Here is a 13,669-nt window from a genome sequence, read left to right on the forward strand (position 1 = left end):
CACGAATGTACAAACAGCATCTTTTAGACATGGCTAGACAAATCCACCAGATGACTGGTTAGCTGATTTCTAAATGAAGGCTAATTTAAAAGAGATAAATTACAGAAAAGTAAAAATCACATTTAAAGTAAAACAAAGCATGACAGAATGAAGGAGGTATACATGGAGTTCAGTAGTCAAGATAAAGTGAAGAGATATGAGTAAAAAATACAGACAAAACAAATAATTTGTAGTATGTGAGAAACTGGAGGGGGCAAACTTTAAAAAAGGTTATTCCTGCTTACCTGATTATTCCACGTTACTGTTCCGTGCCATTCCCAAAGAATGAGCTGTTTATCAGATCCACCAGAAATTAACTCTGTTGCAAAAGCTAATAAAACATTTTTGTAAGTTCTTTGAACATTTTCCTTTGTAACAGCAATCAACAACAGAAGCAATTACATTGGTTACTACTCACATAACATCACCTATCAACTGTAAGCGAAGTATCCATCAAAATAAAGTATGGCTAATATGAATTGCACTGTGCAAGACAGCTTAAGAGCAAATGTATTCTCTAAGACAGCAGAAAGAGAAAAGTTACAGAATATTTAGAGTTCTGTATTAATGGGATGAATACATCTTTCCGAGGTGATTCTCAAATGCAATTGTGTAATTTAATTTTTTTTTAATTTTTTGTGTGCTTTTGGATGATAGAAAAACAAATCAAGGGAAATCTAACCAAACAGAATTCAAAGCTTCACACAAAAATTTAATTTCCAAGTTCCCTGAAAACAATTTCTTTTAACCAGTCTTCAGAAGAAAAGGTTTTAGTGCAACCAGTTGAAAGGATGGCAGTTTATATCACTATTAAGAGGAATATTTTCATCTTAGAAACTGACCCCCCCAAAGAAAACAACTGGTAGACTTCTGGTACTTTAACAGGCTAATCAACAGCCCCATTTCTCTTTGCCAGAAAGTTTCTAGGAATACCCAAGGCAAGAAGACATGCCTCTGAGAAGTCTGCACTAAGCGAGTTTAAAGCCCGGAATTACTATCAAGCAAAAGCCTCGTGAGAACCTCAAACATTTTTACCTTAAAGGATTATTTTTTCGTGGATATGACCTCTCATTTAGGTCGTGGAGCTGACCTACAGCTTATGGCTTTATAGTATGAGATTTCTTAAAAAGCACTGCAAATTGGTGTACAAGGTAGAACACGCAAAACTCGAACCCCTTACTAAAGAGCGCAGTGGCAGCACACGCACCACAGCTACCGATCTGTCAGAGCCACCGCAGCCCCAGGCAAAACAGCCTCCTGGGCTGGCCTTAGCTGCGGGGCCGGGAGAAGACAGCCCGACGGCACCCCGTCGCTCACTGGACCGCTCACCGGAGTTTAACGGGCCAGATCTGTGCGGAGCCACCTGTTAAAATCCCTCTGGGAAGCTGGGCTTAAGGCGAAAGGAAGCGCTGGAAGCGCTGCAGCTCCCGATTTCCTCCAGCTCCTCACAGTTTAAAGCAGACAGCCCTTCTGCTGCCGGCCTCCCCCCCGCCTCACCTTCTCAGCGAGGGGCAGGGCAGCACCGGCCGCTGCCCCGGGGGGGGGGGCGCGGCCTCAGCCTCCCGCCACGGCGGAACCCACATACCCCAAGGGGACAGGGAAAGGCGGAGAAAGGGCCCTCTACTCACCCCCGTCCCGCCGGCGGACCCAGCGCACGCAGTTCACCCTGCCGGCGTGGCCGCGGAGGGCGGCGGCCGTCCGCCTCGCCTGCGGGAGAGGGAGAGAGAGCACCGAGCGTGAGGTGAGGCCGCGGTGCCGGTGCCGCCCCGGGCCCGGCTCGGCCCGGCCCGCAAAGCCTCAGCTCACCGCCGGCTCGTAGAGAATGACGTCGTGGCAGCTGCCGAAAGCGAGGAGCCCCCCCGATCCCCAGGACACGACCCCGCCGCCCGCCCGGTTGGCGCAGCAGGCGACATGACAGACTTCCACGGGCGCCGCCATCTTCCCCCCGGCCGCGTGCGTGACCTCGCGCCGCTCCCGTGGCAACGGCCCCCGGGGGGCGGGGCCTGAGGCGCGAGGGGCGGGGCTGGCCTGGCGCGCGGCCTTGGGGCGGGGCGGGGGCTGAGGCAGCGGGCAGTCGTCAGTCGCGGCGGCGGGGGTTGGAGGTTGTGCTGGTGTCGGTGTCCGTTTCTGATCGGTTTCCGTCACCTGCAAAGCCTCCCTCTGGTAGAGAATCACTCTTAAGCCGCGGAGTTTCCGGCTGCGTTTAATGTTACAGTTTATGATGGTGTCCTGGAATAACTGTCGCACAAATCATGGGGCCAGCGGGTCGAGGGAGGCCATTCTGCCCCTCTGCTCCACTGTGGTGAGACCCCACCTGGAGTAGCCGTCCGCCTCGCCTGCGGGAGAGGGAGAGAGAGCACCGAGCGTGAGGTGAGGCCGCGGTGCCGGTGCCGCCCCGGGCCCGGCTCGGCCCGGCCCGCAAAGCCTCAGCTCACCGCCGGCTCGTAGAGAATGACGTCGTGGCAGCTGCCGAAAGCGAGGAGCCCCCCCGATCCCCAGGACACGACCCCGCCGCCCGCCCGGTTGGCGCAGCAGGCGACATGACAGACTTCCACGGGCGCCGCCATCTTCCCCCCGGCCGCGTGCGTGACCTCGCGCCGCTCCCGTGGCAACGGCCCCTCTTAAGCCGCGGAGTTTCCGGCTGCGTTTAATGTTACAGTTTATGATGGTGTCCTGGAATAACTGTCGCACAAATCATGGGGCCAGCGGGTCGAGGGAGGCCATTCTGCCCCTCTGCTCCACTGTGGTGAGACCCCACCTGGAGTACTGAGTCCAGCTCTGGAGCCCTCAGCACAGGGAGGACATGGGCCTGTTGGAACGGGTCCAGAGGAGGGACACGAAGATGATGAGAGGGCTGGAGCAGCTCTGCTGTGAAAAGAGGCTGAGAGAGTTAAGGTTGTTCAGCCTGGAGAAGAGAAGGCTCGGGAGGGACCTTTAGCAGCCTTCCAGTACCTAAAAGGGACCTACAGGAGAGATGGGGAGGGAGCTCCCGTGGCAACGGCCCCCGGGGGGCGGGGCCTGAGGCGCGAGGGGCGGGGCTGGCCTGGCGCGCGGCCTTGGGGCGGGGCGGGGGCTGAGGCAGCGGGCAGTCGTCAGTCGCGGCGGCGGGGGTTGGAGGTTGTGCTGGTGTCGGTGTCCGTTTCTGATCGGTTTCCGTCACCTGCAAAGCCTCCCTCTGGTAGAGAATCACTCTTAAGCCGCGGAGTTTCCGGCTGCGTTTAATGTTACAGTTTATGATGGTGTCCTGGAATAACTGTCGCACAAATCATGGGGCCAGCGGGTCGAGGGAGGCCATTCTGCCCCTCTGCTCCACTGTGGTGAGACCCCACCTGGAGTACTGAGTCCAGCTCTGGAGCCCTCAGCACAGGGAGGACATGGGCCTGTTGGAACGGGTCCAGAGGAGGGACACGAAGATGATGAGAGGGCTGGAGCAGCTCTGCTGTGAAAAGAGGCTGAGAGAGTTAAGGTTGTTCAGCCTGGAGAAGAGAAGGCTCGGGAGGGACCTTTAGCAGCCTTCCAGTACCTAAAAGGGACCTACAGGAGAGATGGGGAGGGACTCTTTATCAGGGAATGTAGTGATAGGACGAGGGATAATGGCTTCAAACTGGAAGAGGGTAGATTTAGATCAGATATCAGGAAATTATTTTTCATTGTGAGGGTGGTGAGGCACTGGAACAGGTTGCCCAGAGAAGCTGTGGGTGCCCCATCCCTGGAAGTGTTCAAGGCCAGGCTGGATGGGGCTTTGAGCAACCTGGTCTGGTGGGAGGTGTCCCTGCCCATGGCAGGGGGGTTGGAGCTCAGTGATCTTCAAGGTCCCTTCCAACGCAAATCATTCTGTGATAATTTGCACCTGAGCAATGGTCAGGGCCCCACTGGGGTGATCTGAACACGTCAGAGTACCTCTGTTTTTCAAGGCAAAAGATGAGATCAGAGCAGATGAGATAATTCCATCTGTTACATTTTTATTTTTTGATTTATTGATACATTCATTGCCTTCCCTGCCCAAGAAATTAAAACCAAATCAAGAAAGGAAAATACTGCCATCATGTTCTAGTTTTACTTGCACAGTTACTGGCCTTAAGAAACGGGATCGTTAGAGGGTATTGCACTGCATGGATGTGTCATGAATTGCCTCAGTCCTCAGAGGCTCAACAATCTTGCCAGTTCCCAGGGGCTGCAGGTGCAGCCTGCTGTCCCACAGGCAGTGGAGAGTATCTGCAGGACCAAGACATCTGCTCTGCCCCCAAGCTCCCTACCCCACACACGCTGAAGGCCCTGGAGCAAAGGCTGAAGTATAAATGGACTGCCCTGTGGGACGTGAGAGGGTACAGAGATGTGGCCACCTACAGCTGGCCCTGCGTGTGCTTCTGGCTCCCAAATCATGCCTGGGATATCCTGAAGTAATCAAAGGGGAACTGGAAAAAGCTGGAAAGGCTGTGGATGGGCGGAGAAGGCAGCTCGATGTGGCTGTGCAGGGAACGGAGGGGCAGGAAGAGGAGCAGGAGGAAGCAGGCAGGCATCCAGGGGACTCACTCTGGGTAGCACAGGGAACACGTTGGACCCTACACCACTCCTGCCTGGCCTTTATCTCCCCGTGTGTCTGCGTGTCGGTGAACACCGGCTGTCTGTCGGCAGCGCCGTAACCTGACACAAAAATGTTGCAGCCGGGCACGGCTTCTTTTCCAGTGGGTACGGAGAGGAAGGAAGCGGTGCCTGATCACATACAAGATACAGCCAGAAATGTTGGCTGCTAAGGGAACAAATGACTCCGTGCGCAAGAATGCAGGGATCCAGTCATCAAAGCGTGCTTCATCTGAGGAGAGCTGCCCCGCAGGATGGCTGCCCTGCAGTCAGGTTGCGCAGCAACCCCCTGCCCTGCCAGCTTGGGCGTCGGGGCTCTGGCAGGAGGAGGTCGGGCTCTGCCAAAAAGCTGGGCCGTGTTGTAGGAGTTGTGTTTGTTGCTGTGGGAACGCAGCTGGCTCCGGCTGTGATTGTGGGCAAAGCGTAGGCTTTTCCAAGATGGATTTGGGTGGGGGATTCCTCTGTGACACAAGGAGTTTACTTGTCTGATGGATAACCTGCTGCCACTTGCGTTTTGTAAACAGGAGGGCACTGGGTGCTGCTTGTGTCAGGGGGATTTGGAAGTGCACACCATGCCTGAGGGTGCGAGGGCACTGTGGCCCCATGCTGTGGGGTCCTTGAAGAATTAGGCTACCGCCTCGGGGATGGTGCTTTCCCAGGCAACTTGAGGGAGCACGTTGTGGGGGGGCTGCTGACACCAGGTATTACAGAATCACAGAATCTTCTGGGTTGGAAGGGACCTTAAAGATCGTCTTGTCCAACCGTCCACCTAATTTTGACAAAAATAAACACCCACACAACAAACAAAAAGCAACACCATCACTAAACCAGTGGTTTAGTGGTTTATTGCCAGTGGTTGCCTCCTTTCTGCCACAAAGGTCTGTCACTAGCGCCCCTGTGCCATCCCAGCACGTCCCAACAGCAAGGGAACTGGGATGAATGATCACGGAATATGGACTTGAAAGTTCTGCGGGGAATGCTGTAACAGCACCATGGCAGTACAGCCAAAAAGCACGGGAAGCTGGGTCTGCATCTGGACAGATCAGCCTAGATGAGCCTACTTTCTTATTTTTGTCAGCATTATGTCTTACCAAGCCCTCATTCACACAAGGTGCTGGGACTTTAGTCTAACCCAAGAAAGCTTTTTTTGTGAGTTCTGATGCTACAGGATCTTCTCTTATGTCTGAAACTGAAATATCTGGAGGGCAGTGTATGAGAAATTTAGAATATCGGAAAATTAAAACAGAATTAATACTTCTTTTAGGAACACGTGCATTATAAGGAAGTAATGGTGGTAGTCAGTGATGTTCCAAGGATGGAAAAGGACATATTCTGGGCTAGTCATCAACTGCCAGTCTTCATTCATGGCAAGTGTCTTTACTGAATTCAAATATCTCCTTGCTGTTTTCCTTCACCTTCCCAGAAATAACTTCTTTACTTTTCAGAAATATACATTAAAGTAATCTTCCCTTTTTCCCCCATTTGGTGTATTTTTTGAGGTACAAGAAGAATTCAATTCACCAAACATCAGAAAAGGTTGTGATGGTGGCTGAGCACGCTTCCAAAGTCACTCTGTAGCCTTATTCACATCTTTTACACGTCCCAGTTTGGTTCTGCCAATGGAGATACATCAACAAATTCCCCTAAGGGAGATACTATTCATACTCAAAAAAGGTTTCTTTAGCTTAAAATAAACTCACCAGTTAGATACTGAAAAAACTTCTCTTATTCCAACACCAAAATAGTAATTTTGATGGTAAAATCAAGTCTACAAGTCAGGTTTTGCAGACAGAGGTGGCTCAGTGTTCTTCATGCGATCCTTATCCAACTCAGTTATGCCTGCAAGCTTTTAGATAGAGCCTGAGAAAATGCAACACCAGTCAAAAAATGAGAAATACAATTGAATATGTTTATCTCATTATGTATAAACAATGATATGAAAATATGATAATGTTGCAAATATGTTTTCACTTGCTGCAGAATGTTTCCAACCTATTATACAGCATATTTAGCCTCATCTTCTTTTATGGCTTTATGAGGAAAATACAGTGTTGGATATACATTGCATGTATTGCTAATTGAATGCATGTTGAGAAGAAATCTGGTCTTTGATAGATTAAATCAAAGTTTTTTGCTTTCCTTTATTGGGTGGGGTCTTGGTGTAAAGCAATATGTATTATTAGATATAAGTCATTCTGCATGATATTATTAAAAGCAGCAATCATATGTTAGGTTTAAAGTTTAATGATATGCAGTTCAATTCTCTAGAGGAATGTTTAAAAGCTGTTAAATTAGTAAAGCCAAGTATTCAAAAGTTGGGGGCCTTGTTCTTCTTGTAGTTGTTGAACTTAGCCTATCTTTATTTGTCTTCATTGTATACATGCCTTACGAAGTAATCATTAATGAAGTTACTTAATACTCAAATTACTGCCTGCTATTTTTACTGTAGGTTGCTTGCCTCCAGTAGCAACCTGGATGAATAGAGCTTGGTGAATGAGGCAGCTATTCAGGATTTCAGTTTCTCCTCATTAGTTATATCATGGCCCTAGGCCTAATTTGCTGTACAGTATTCTTAGCACAGAATTATCCTTTTCCTCATAGTCTTTTTTTTTTTTTTTGGTGACTTCTACTGCCACAGTACCTGGATGTCTCGGAAAAATGTATGAATTATGTTTTTCTTTATAGTATCATTGTTAGGCAGAGGGGTATTATTATATTCATTTTCTGGGTGACAATTTCCTCCTAGGAGCAGAATTCATAACAAAAGCACCATAGTTCTTCAGTGATGAAGTGCCCAACACAGGAGATGCAGAACAGCATTCGGGAGAAAGGCTAACCACCCACAGCACCCATTGTCTCCAGCTGGGACTGCGAGGACTTAAAACTTTCAGAAATCAGATTCCAGCGTGGGGACACTCCTGATGGCTTCTGCAGGGCCAGGGTTTCATCTGAGGGATCAGAGCTGGAGCACTGAGAAAATAAATAATAAACAATAGTGATCAAAGACATAAAGATGAGTTTAAATTGTTTCCCATCGTCACAGAGGATACCCATACAACAGCTAGGAACAACTCCATTGCCTTCAACATCTTGAGTACAAATCCAGCCTCTCCCCTTTTGCCAGCTGTGGGATCTGCTTCAGAAAGTATTTGAGGAATACTAACTCCTGGATTTGCTGGGATTTCTTTCCCTTAAGCCTGCATCTACCAGTACGCTACCAGCAGGGGTGACCAAGGACAAGCGACATTCCTAAAGTTACTGACTGACCAGGTCCATTAAGACTCAGTGTCAGGCTAGTTTTAAACTGCCACTGATTGATTTTGGAATTATTGGTCCTGTGTTCCATAACAGTTTTCCAGTGTATCTTGAGAATAATGTAAGCCAGTGGCATCCTTTTCAAATATATTTCTCAAGATAAAAGAAGCAGACATTGTCACTTGAATAGAATTCATTTAAAATGTTTAGAATAAGTTTTTATAGGCAATTTTTCCTTTAATTCATGTCACTAAAGACTGAAAGTTGAATGATGCTGGTGAAAAAAGTTGACCTGAACAAATCTCAACTATAGCTATTTCCATTTTTCTTGAAGGCTGTATTTTAAGTATTCTATGAATGGCTTATATTCCTACTGCCTAAATGGATTTCTGATTTTCCAAAGCAAAAATAAACTAATCACTTATAAATACCATCAAAATTAGCTCTCCAAACAATGACTGCAATTGCTGACTGAAAGAAATACCACAGAAAATCTCTCTGATTTTCTTTTTTTTTAAAGGAAGACCTAATGCAAACATGACCTAGAAAATTGCTTGGGAAAAAAAAAAAAAGAAAGAAAAAGGATGAAACAGCTTGTCACATAATCAAACTGATTATGCATTATGTTTTTGAAGCAGAAGCTCTAAAAGGAAACATGATAATAGGCATTCATTCCAGAGGGCGTACACACACGCGTGCACATGCACACACACACGAGTACTTAGAAAACCTGAATAGTTAAAATCATATTTTACACTTAAATTCTGTATTAGCAGGAGCTCTAGCAGTTTTTGCATTACTTGGATAGGATATTGTTCCACACTATAGAAGTGTATCTCACAAAAACAAAAAATAAATTATGTAATATTTTTCTGACATGTCTTTTCATGCTCATTTAAAAAAAATAAACATATTTTATTAATATCAATGGGTTATTTTATTTGTACACACACATATATATTTGCATGCAACACATCCGCTATACATATATTTACAGTGGGTTTGATCTTGAAGCATTGTTGCACAAGTTATATGATATTTGGTAATTTCCAGAAGGAAATGAAAGAATGCTTTACAGAAACAGCAAAAACTACATCGGTTTAATCATTTTGACAATCACAAAAAACATAACTCAGGTTGGCATTTCCAGGCATCCGGGTTTTCACTCTCACATGCCAATGCATTTTGAAGCAAGTTGTTTTGTTTCAACTTTCTCTACATTTCCAGACACAAATATAACCCTTTAAAGAAGTAAAATACTGAAGCAGCGATGTCCATAGACTGAGGACAAAAGCAATTTCTGCGCTAGTGAGCCTTGCAGGACATCCTGCAAGTGGCTTTGCATGAAAGAACCAAGCAGAAGGGGCATGTACCTAGAAGCCTGCAGCGCGTGCTGAAATTCACTCATGAGAAGAAAACTTCTGCACAGTCAGCAGTCATAATGCTTAGAAAGTAGATGTTTACATTCATGCTGCATTAACCATCAAAAAAACTAAGCTTATACAAGGCTAGAGTGAGTTTTACTTCATTTTTAGTACATGAAAAATTGTCATTTCACCAAGCAGTACTGGTAAGGTAAATTGCAGTGTTCCTCATCTTTTCTTCCCCTGTTCTCCCATTTCTTCCATCTAAAAAGTCCATCATCCATGTAATCAGCAACACCAATACTTTCTTTTGCTTCAGACCATATTCTACAGATGAAGAAACCTGCATCCAGCCACTCTATTTCAGCCTCTATTCCCTCTTGAAGCTGCAAGGTCTCAGAGAAGATTCAGTCTCTCACTTTCTCATCATCTCTGATGCTGCACAGTGCTGACCTCATGCAGGTCCTTCACTTGGTGACACAGATCCTGAATGAGCACACATCTCCTACAGGCTAGAAGACCACCTCCTGGTGCCCCAGCCTCCATGAAAGGCTGTAGGCATTCCCTACAGCCCAAGATGTGGAGAGTTACATCCTTCTTCTGGAGCTCTGTCTGGGCCAAGGCCTCTGGCCCTGCTTGATCAGGGAGGCTGGATCAGATGACCTCCAGAGGTCCTTCCAAACTCAGCCATGCTATGATTCTGCTAAGAGCAAATTGCTGCAGTGCCTGCCAGGGACTGTGCTTTGCAGTTCATCACCACCATTGCTGAGGACATGGGTGCTCCTCAGAGCAGAGTTGCTGTGTGCCCTCCTGCACAAACTGGTGCACAAACTGCTGCATCTGTTTGCTGCCTTCCACCTGCTTTGTGAAATGTTTTCCTGATTGTGCAATTAATCCTTTAAGTAGACCTTCTTTCGATAGAAGAAGTTAGACCAGGCAACCTTCAAAGATCCCATCCAGTCTAAACCATTGCATGATTCTCATAGTTGCTTGAACAGCTGATGGTATTTTCTACAGCCATTAAATTCTGAGTCTTTTCAGCTCTGCTACCTACATATCTCTCTCTCTCTCTCTTCCTCATCCTGTAGCAGCTCAAATGATCAAAATGGGGAGAGCACCTCTCCATGGACAGGATCTGCTTTACACAGCATCCCTTGGGAGAATCTGTCTGGTCTCCATCTGATGCTGCATAAACAAGAGGTCCCCAGCACCTGAAGGGATGTAACTGTCTATATTCCTCTTCTCACCTTATCTTAAAAAACTTGCTATTTTATTAAGCCATTGTTTGTCAGGCTTTTCTTGTTGAGATCCATGCAAGGCTTGCTCTGTCCCTCTCCCCCCTCACCTCACCCCCTCCTTGGAGCAGAACAATCTCCTTCTGCCTTTCCCTCCCCCTGTGCCAGCTGCTGTAACCCTGTCCCCTCATCCCACCACCACCCCACACACCCTTAGCTCACTTCCCACCTCACGGCCCCTTGGAGATGCCAGTGAGACAGCACAGGGTCCAGGTACCAGGGGTTGAAAGACTGTCACCTCACTTTGGTGCTTATGCACTGTAGTTATATTTCTCAAAATATAGCATGTTCCCTAAATTGTGTAAATTAGCTGTGTTTATACTATTTAAAAAAAAAAAAAAGTGCTGTAGAAGTTGACAGCTCTGCACTGAAGGGTTGCACAGATGCCTCTTACAGAAACCAGCTACAGTGACGTGGGGAGCTGTGCATCACTCCCAGGCGATTTGCAGGACAGCACCTGGGCTGGATGAATGCTACCAGGTCACCCAGAAACTCATATCAAGCAAGCAAGAAAAAGGGCAGCTGCTGAGATGACTTCTACCCACACACTTTTCTGCTTCTTGTTTAGCACTTTGTGAGAAATTATTCTGTTTAAATTATTAAAAAAATATTATGTTATTATTAAACTATTCTGTTTTCATTGGCCTTTTGCCAATTTTATATTTTTTTTCTGGCTGTCATCAGTCATTACCTGACTTTTGTTGGAAGCACTCAGGGTCCGGGGAAGCCAAGACGTTTTGGTTCAGCTGTTTACATGAGGCTGGTGACAGATGGCAGAACTTTATTCTTAATGAGAAGCTTTTCCACCCCCAGGTCTCCAGCAAGAGAGCGCTCCCTAAGGCTGCAGAGAACCAAAGGACACTGTGGTAGGACAACCCGAGGTGGGCATCAGGAAAACCCAGGAGCCCTGGGGTGGTCTGTTAACATGCTATGAGCTTAATAGATGGTGTTGTTACCCCTAGCACAGTCCTACCTCTTGGACACCAGGGTGTAATAATCAGGACAGCAAAAAAGAAAAAAAAAAGGACGAACCTTTAGTCTGGAGGAAAAGAGAAAAAGAAGCTGGCACATTCATGTTGGAGCCAAAAAACAAATTGTGTTATTTACTTGGACTTTATTACAGCCTGCATTAGATGACATTAGTCATCTTCACAGAAATTTTAGTACACGGAATGACTACTATGATAAAACCAACATTCTTCTTTTTTAATACAGTACAAAACCCAACTAAAATATTAGCAGGTAAGCTCTAAAACCACAGAGCCAGCTTCTGGTCATATTTGAATGATATAATCTGTAATAATTTTGTCATATTTAGGTATATTTTTCCAGATGTATACCAATGGAATTGTTATCACAACCTTTTCCAAATTCTCGCAATAAAAGGCATCAATGTGAATAAAAAATTATGATATGAAGTAGTGATTAGCTTTAGGATATGTGAGAGTCATTATGATTTCTATCTTGTATGTTTGTCATTTTCTGTATCAAAATTTATGTCTAAAAATTATTTTCTGATCCTCTTTCAACTACATAACATTTGTTAGGAAGTAAACAGATTTTCTTGTACTGTATGAAAGATGTTGATGAAAATGCTAAGAAAAAGGTTTTAAAGATGATCTTTTTTTTTATACATGATCCTTTTTTTGAAATCTGTGAAGAGAATATGTTTTCCTTCTTGCTATTTCCATCACATACAAGAAAATTTTGTTTTCCTTTATTTAATCAATTCATGATTCAGAGAATTCCTACAATAAACCTAATCCCCCTGACATGCAAAGCATTACAGCAGTTGTCCCAGGCTGATATACATCATTATACTTCTATTGGAGCAAATCTTTGATTGTTTGCAACTTCTGAGGGTTTGCCTCTGGACAAAGAAAGTGGCATTTTGTTCTTCGATTTAGTAAGTGTTCAATATTCCTGGTAAACTATGACATAAATCAATTTTGCTATCTTGTTGTAGCCCTATTACATTATAAAAATCCTCTTCTGAATGTTGGAAATTTGATCGGCCTTTTAAAGTACTGCAGTTTAAAAGCAAATGGAATAAATTTTAGGTGGGCGTTCATGAAATGAAAAAAAAAAGAATCGGAGGCCTCTTGGGCAGTATTTTTCCTTTCTGGGTTTTTTTTTTTTTTTTTTTTTTGGTTTTCCTTTTATGGCATATAAACAGGATCTACCTTCCCTATTTTATCACAGACAATTGCATCCAAATCTTTCCAGATATTAAAAGTAGCTCAACTTCATGTATCTTTGTAAAATACCTGTTTTTTCCTATTTTCTGAATCACTATTATTCTACATATTGTTATTTCCATTTGTCCAGAACTGTTCCTTTTTTTTTTTTTCCAAATAAATCATTAGATGCAATTTGACAATATGGTGGAAGAAACTTCAATAAATAATTACCAATGGACATTTTACCATTATTTCAGATCACTGTTCACTTCCAAGTGCAAACATTAACTCACACTTCTAAGGAAGTTATTTTTATGCACAGCCTATTGGTTTGATTAAATAAATAGTGCAGGGTTATCATTTGCCTTTTTATCCATATTTTCTCATGCAGCAGTTCCCTTTCTTTCCTTTCTTTCCAGTTACTTAAAGTCCTACCTGATTCTTAGAAGCACATTATCACATTTACTTTTCAGTACATGGACATCCATCTGCTTTTAGCATGTATATATTTTGGCCTTTCAAAACTTGAGAAATTATTTTTGTGTTTAAGGGTCTTAAATGTGTTAGCTGTTGTTTTGCTAAGCGATCTGCTTCATTCTGAGTGTGACTGAATTCTAAATAAGATCTAGTGGCAAACCAAATGTTATACACAGCTACAAAATATATTAACCTACAGAACTGAGTAATATGGCAACCATTTAGTATTTATATCTATAATAGCCATAAGAGGAGAATCACATTTTAACTCAAAATTCCTCTTGAACGTTGGAGCCTGCTATAATCTGCTTTAGGGTTTTCATTTTGCAATCACTCCATTGATTTATGTCTCATTTGACAAGAACGTATCTGATAAAGTGTCTTCTGAGTTACAGGAAAGGAAGATAACAAAAATTTAAAGTTTTCACATCTTTCAGCATGAAGTTGGGCTCCAAATCCAAGTTAAGCATTATAAACC

At 44.7% G+C, this 13,669-nt stretch overlaps 1 protein-coding gene across 1 annotated transcript in view; it reads right to left on the reverse strand.

The window, feature by feature from the left end:
- The window catches only part of ELP2 (elongator acetyltransferase complex subunit 2), a 38,758-nt gene extending 36,777 nt beyond the window's left edge, over positions 1-1,981 (reverse strand). Inside the window, exons 1-3 of the mRNA XM_014938740.1 lie at positions 1,846-1,981; positions 1,668-1,746; positions 285-370 (exon numbers count right to left, since the gene is read on the reverse strand). Coding sequence (XP_014794226.1) covers positions 285-370; positions 1,668-1,746; positions 1,846-1,977 — 297 coding nt within the window. The 5' untranslated portion in view covers positions 1,978-1,981. The remainder of the gene's footprint in view (positions 1-284; positions 371-1,667; positions 1,747-1,845) is intronic.
- Positions 1,982-13,669: the final 11,688 nt, after the last annotated feature.

This window comes from Calidris pugnax, unplaced genomic scaffold (assembly GCF_001431845.1).
Source record: "Calidris pugnax isolate Ruff unplaced genomic scaffold, ASM143184v1 scaffold13, whole genome shotgun sequence".
Lineage (NCBI taxonomy): Eukaryota > Metazoa > Chordata > Aves > Charadriiformes > Scolopacidae > Calidris > Calidris pugnax.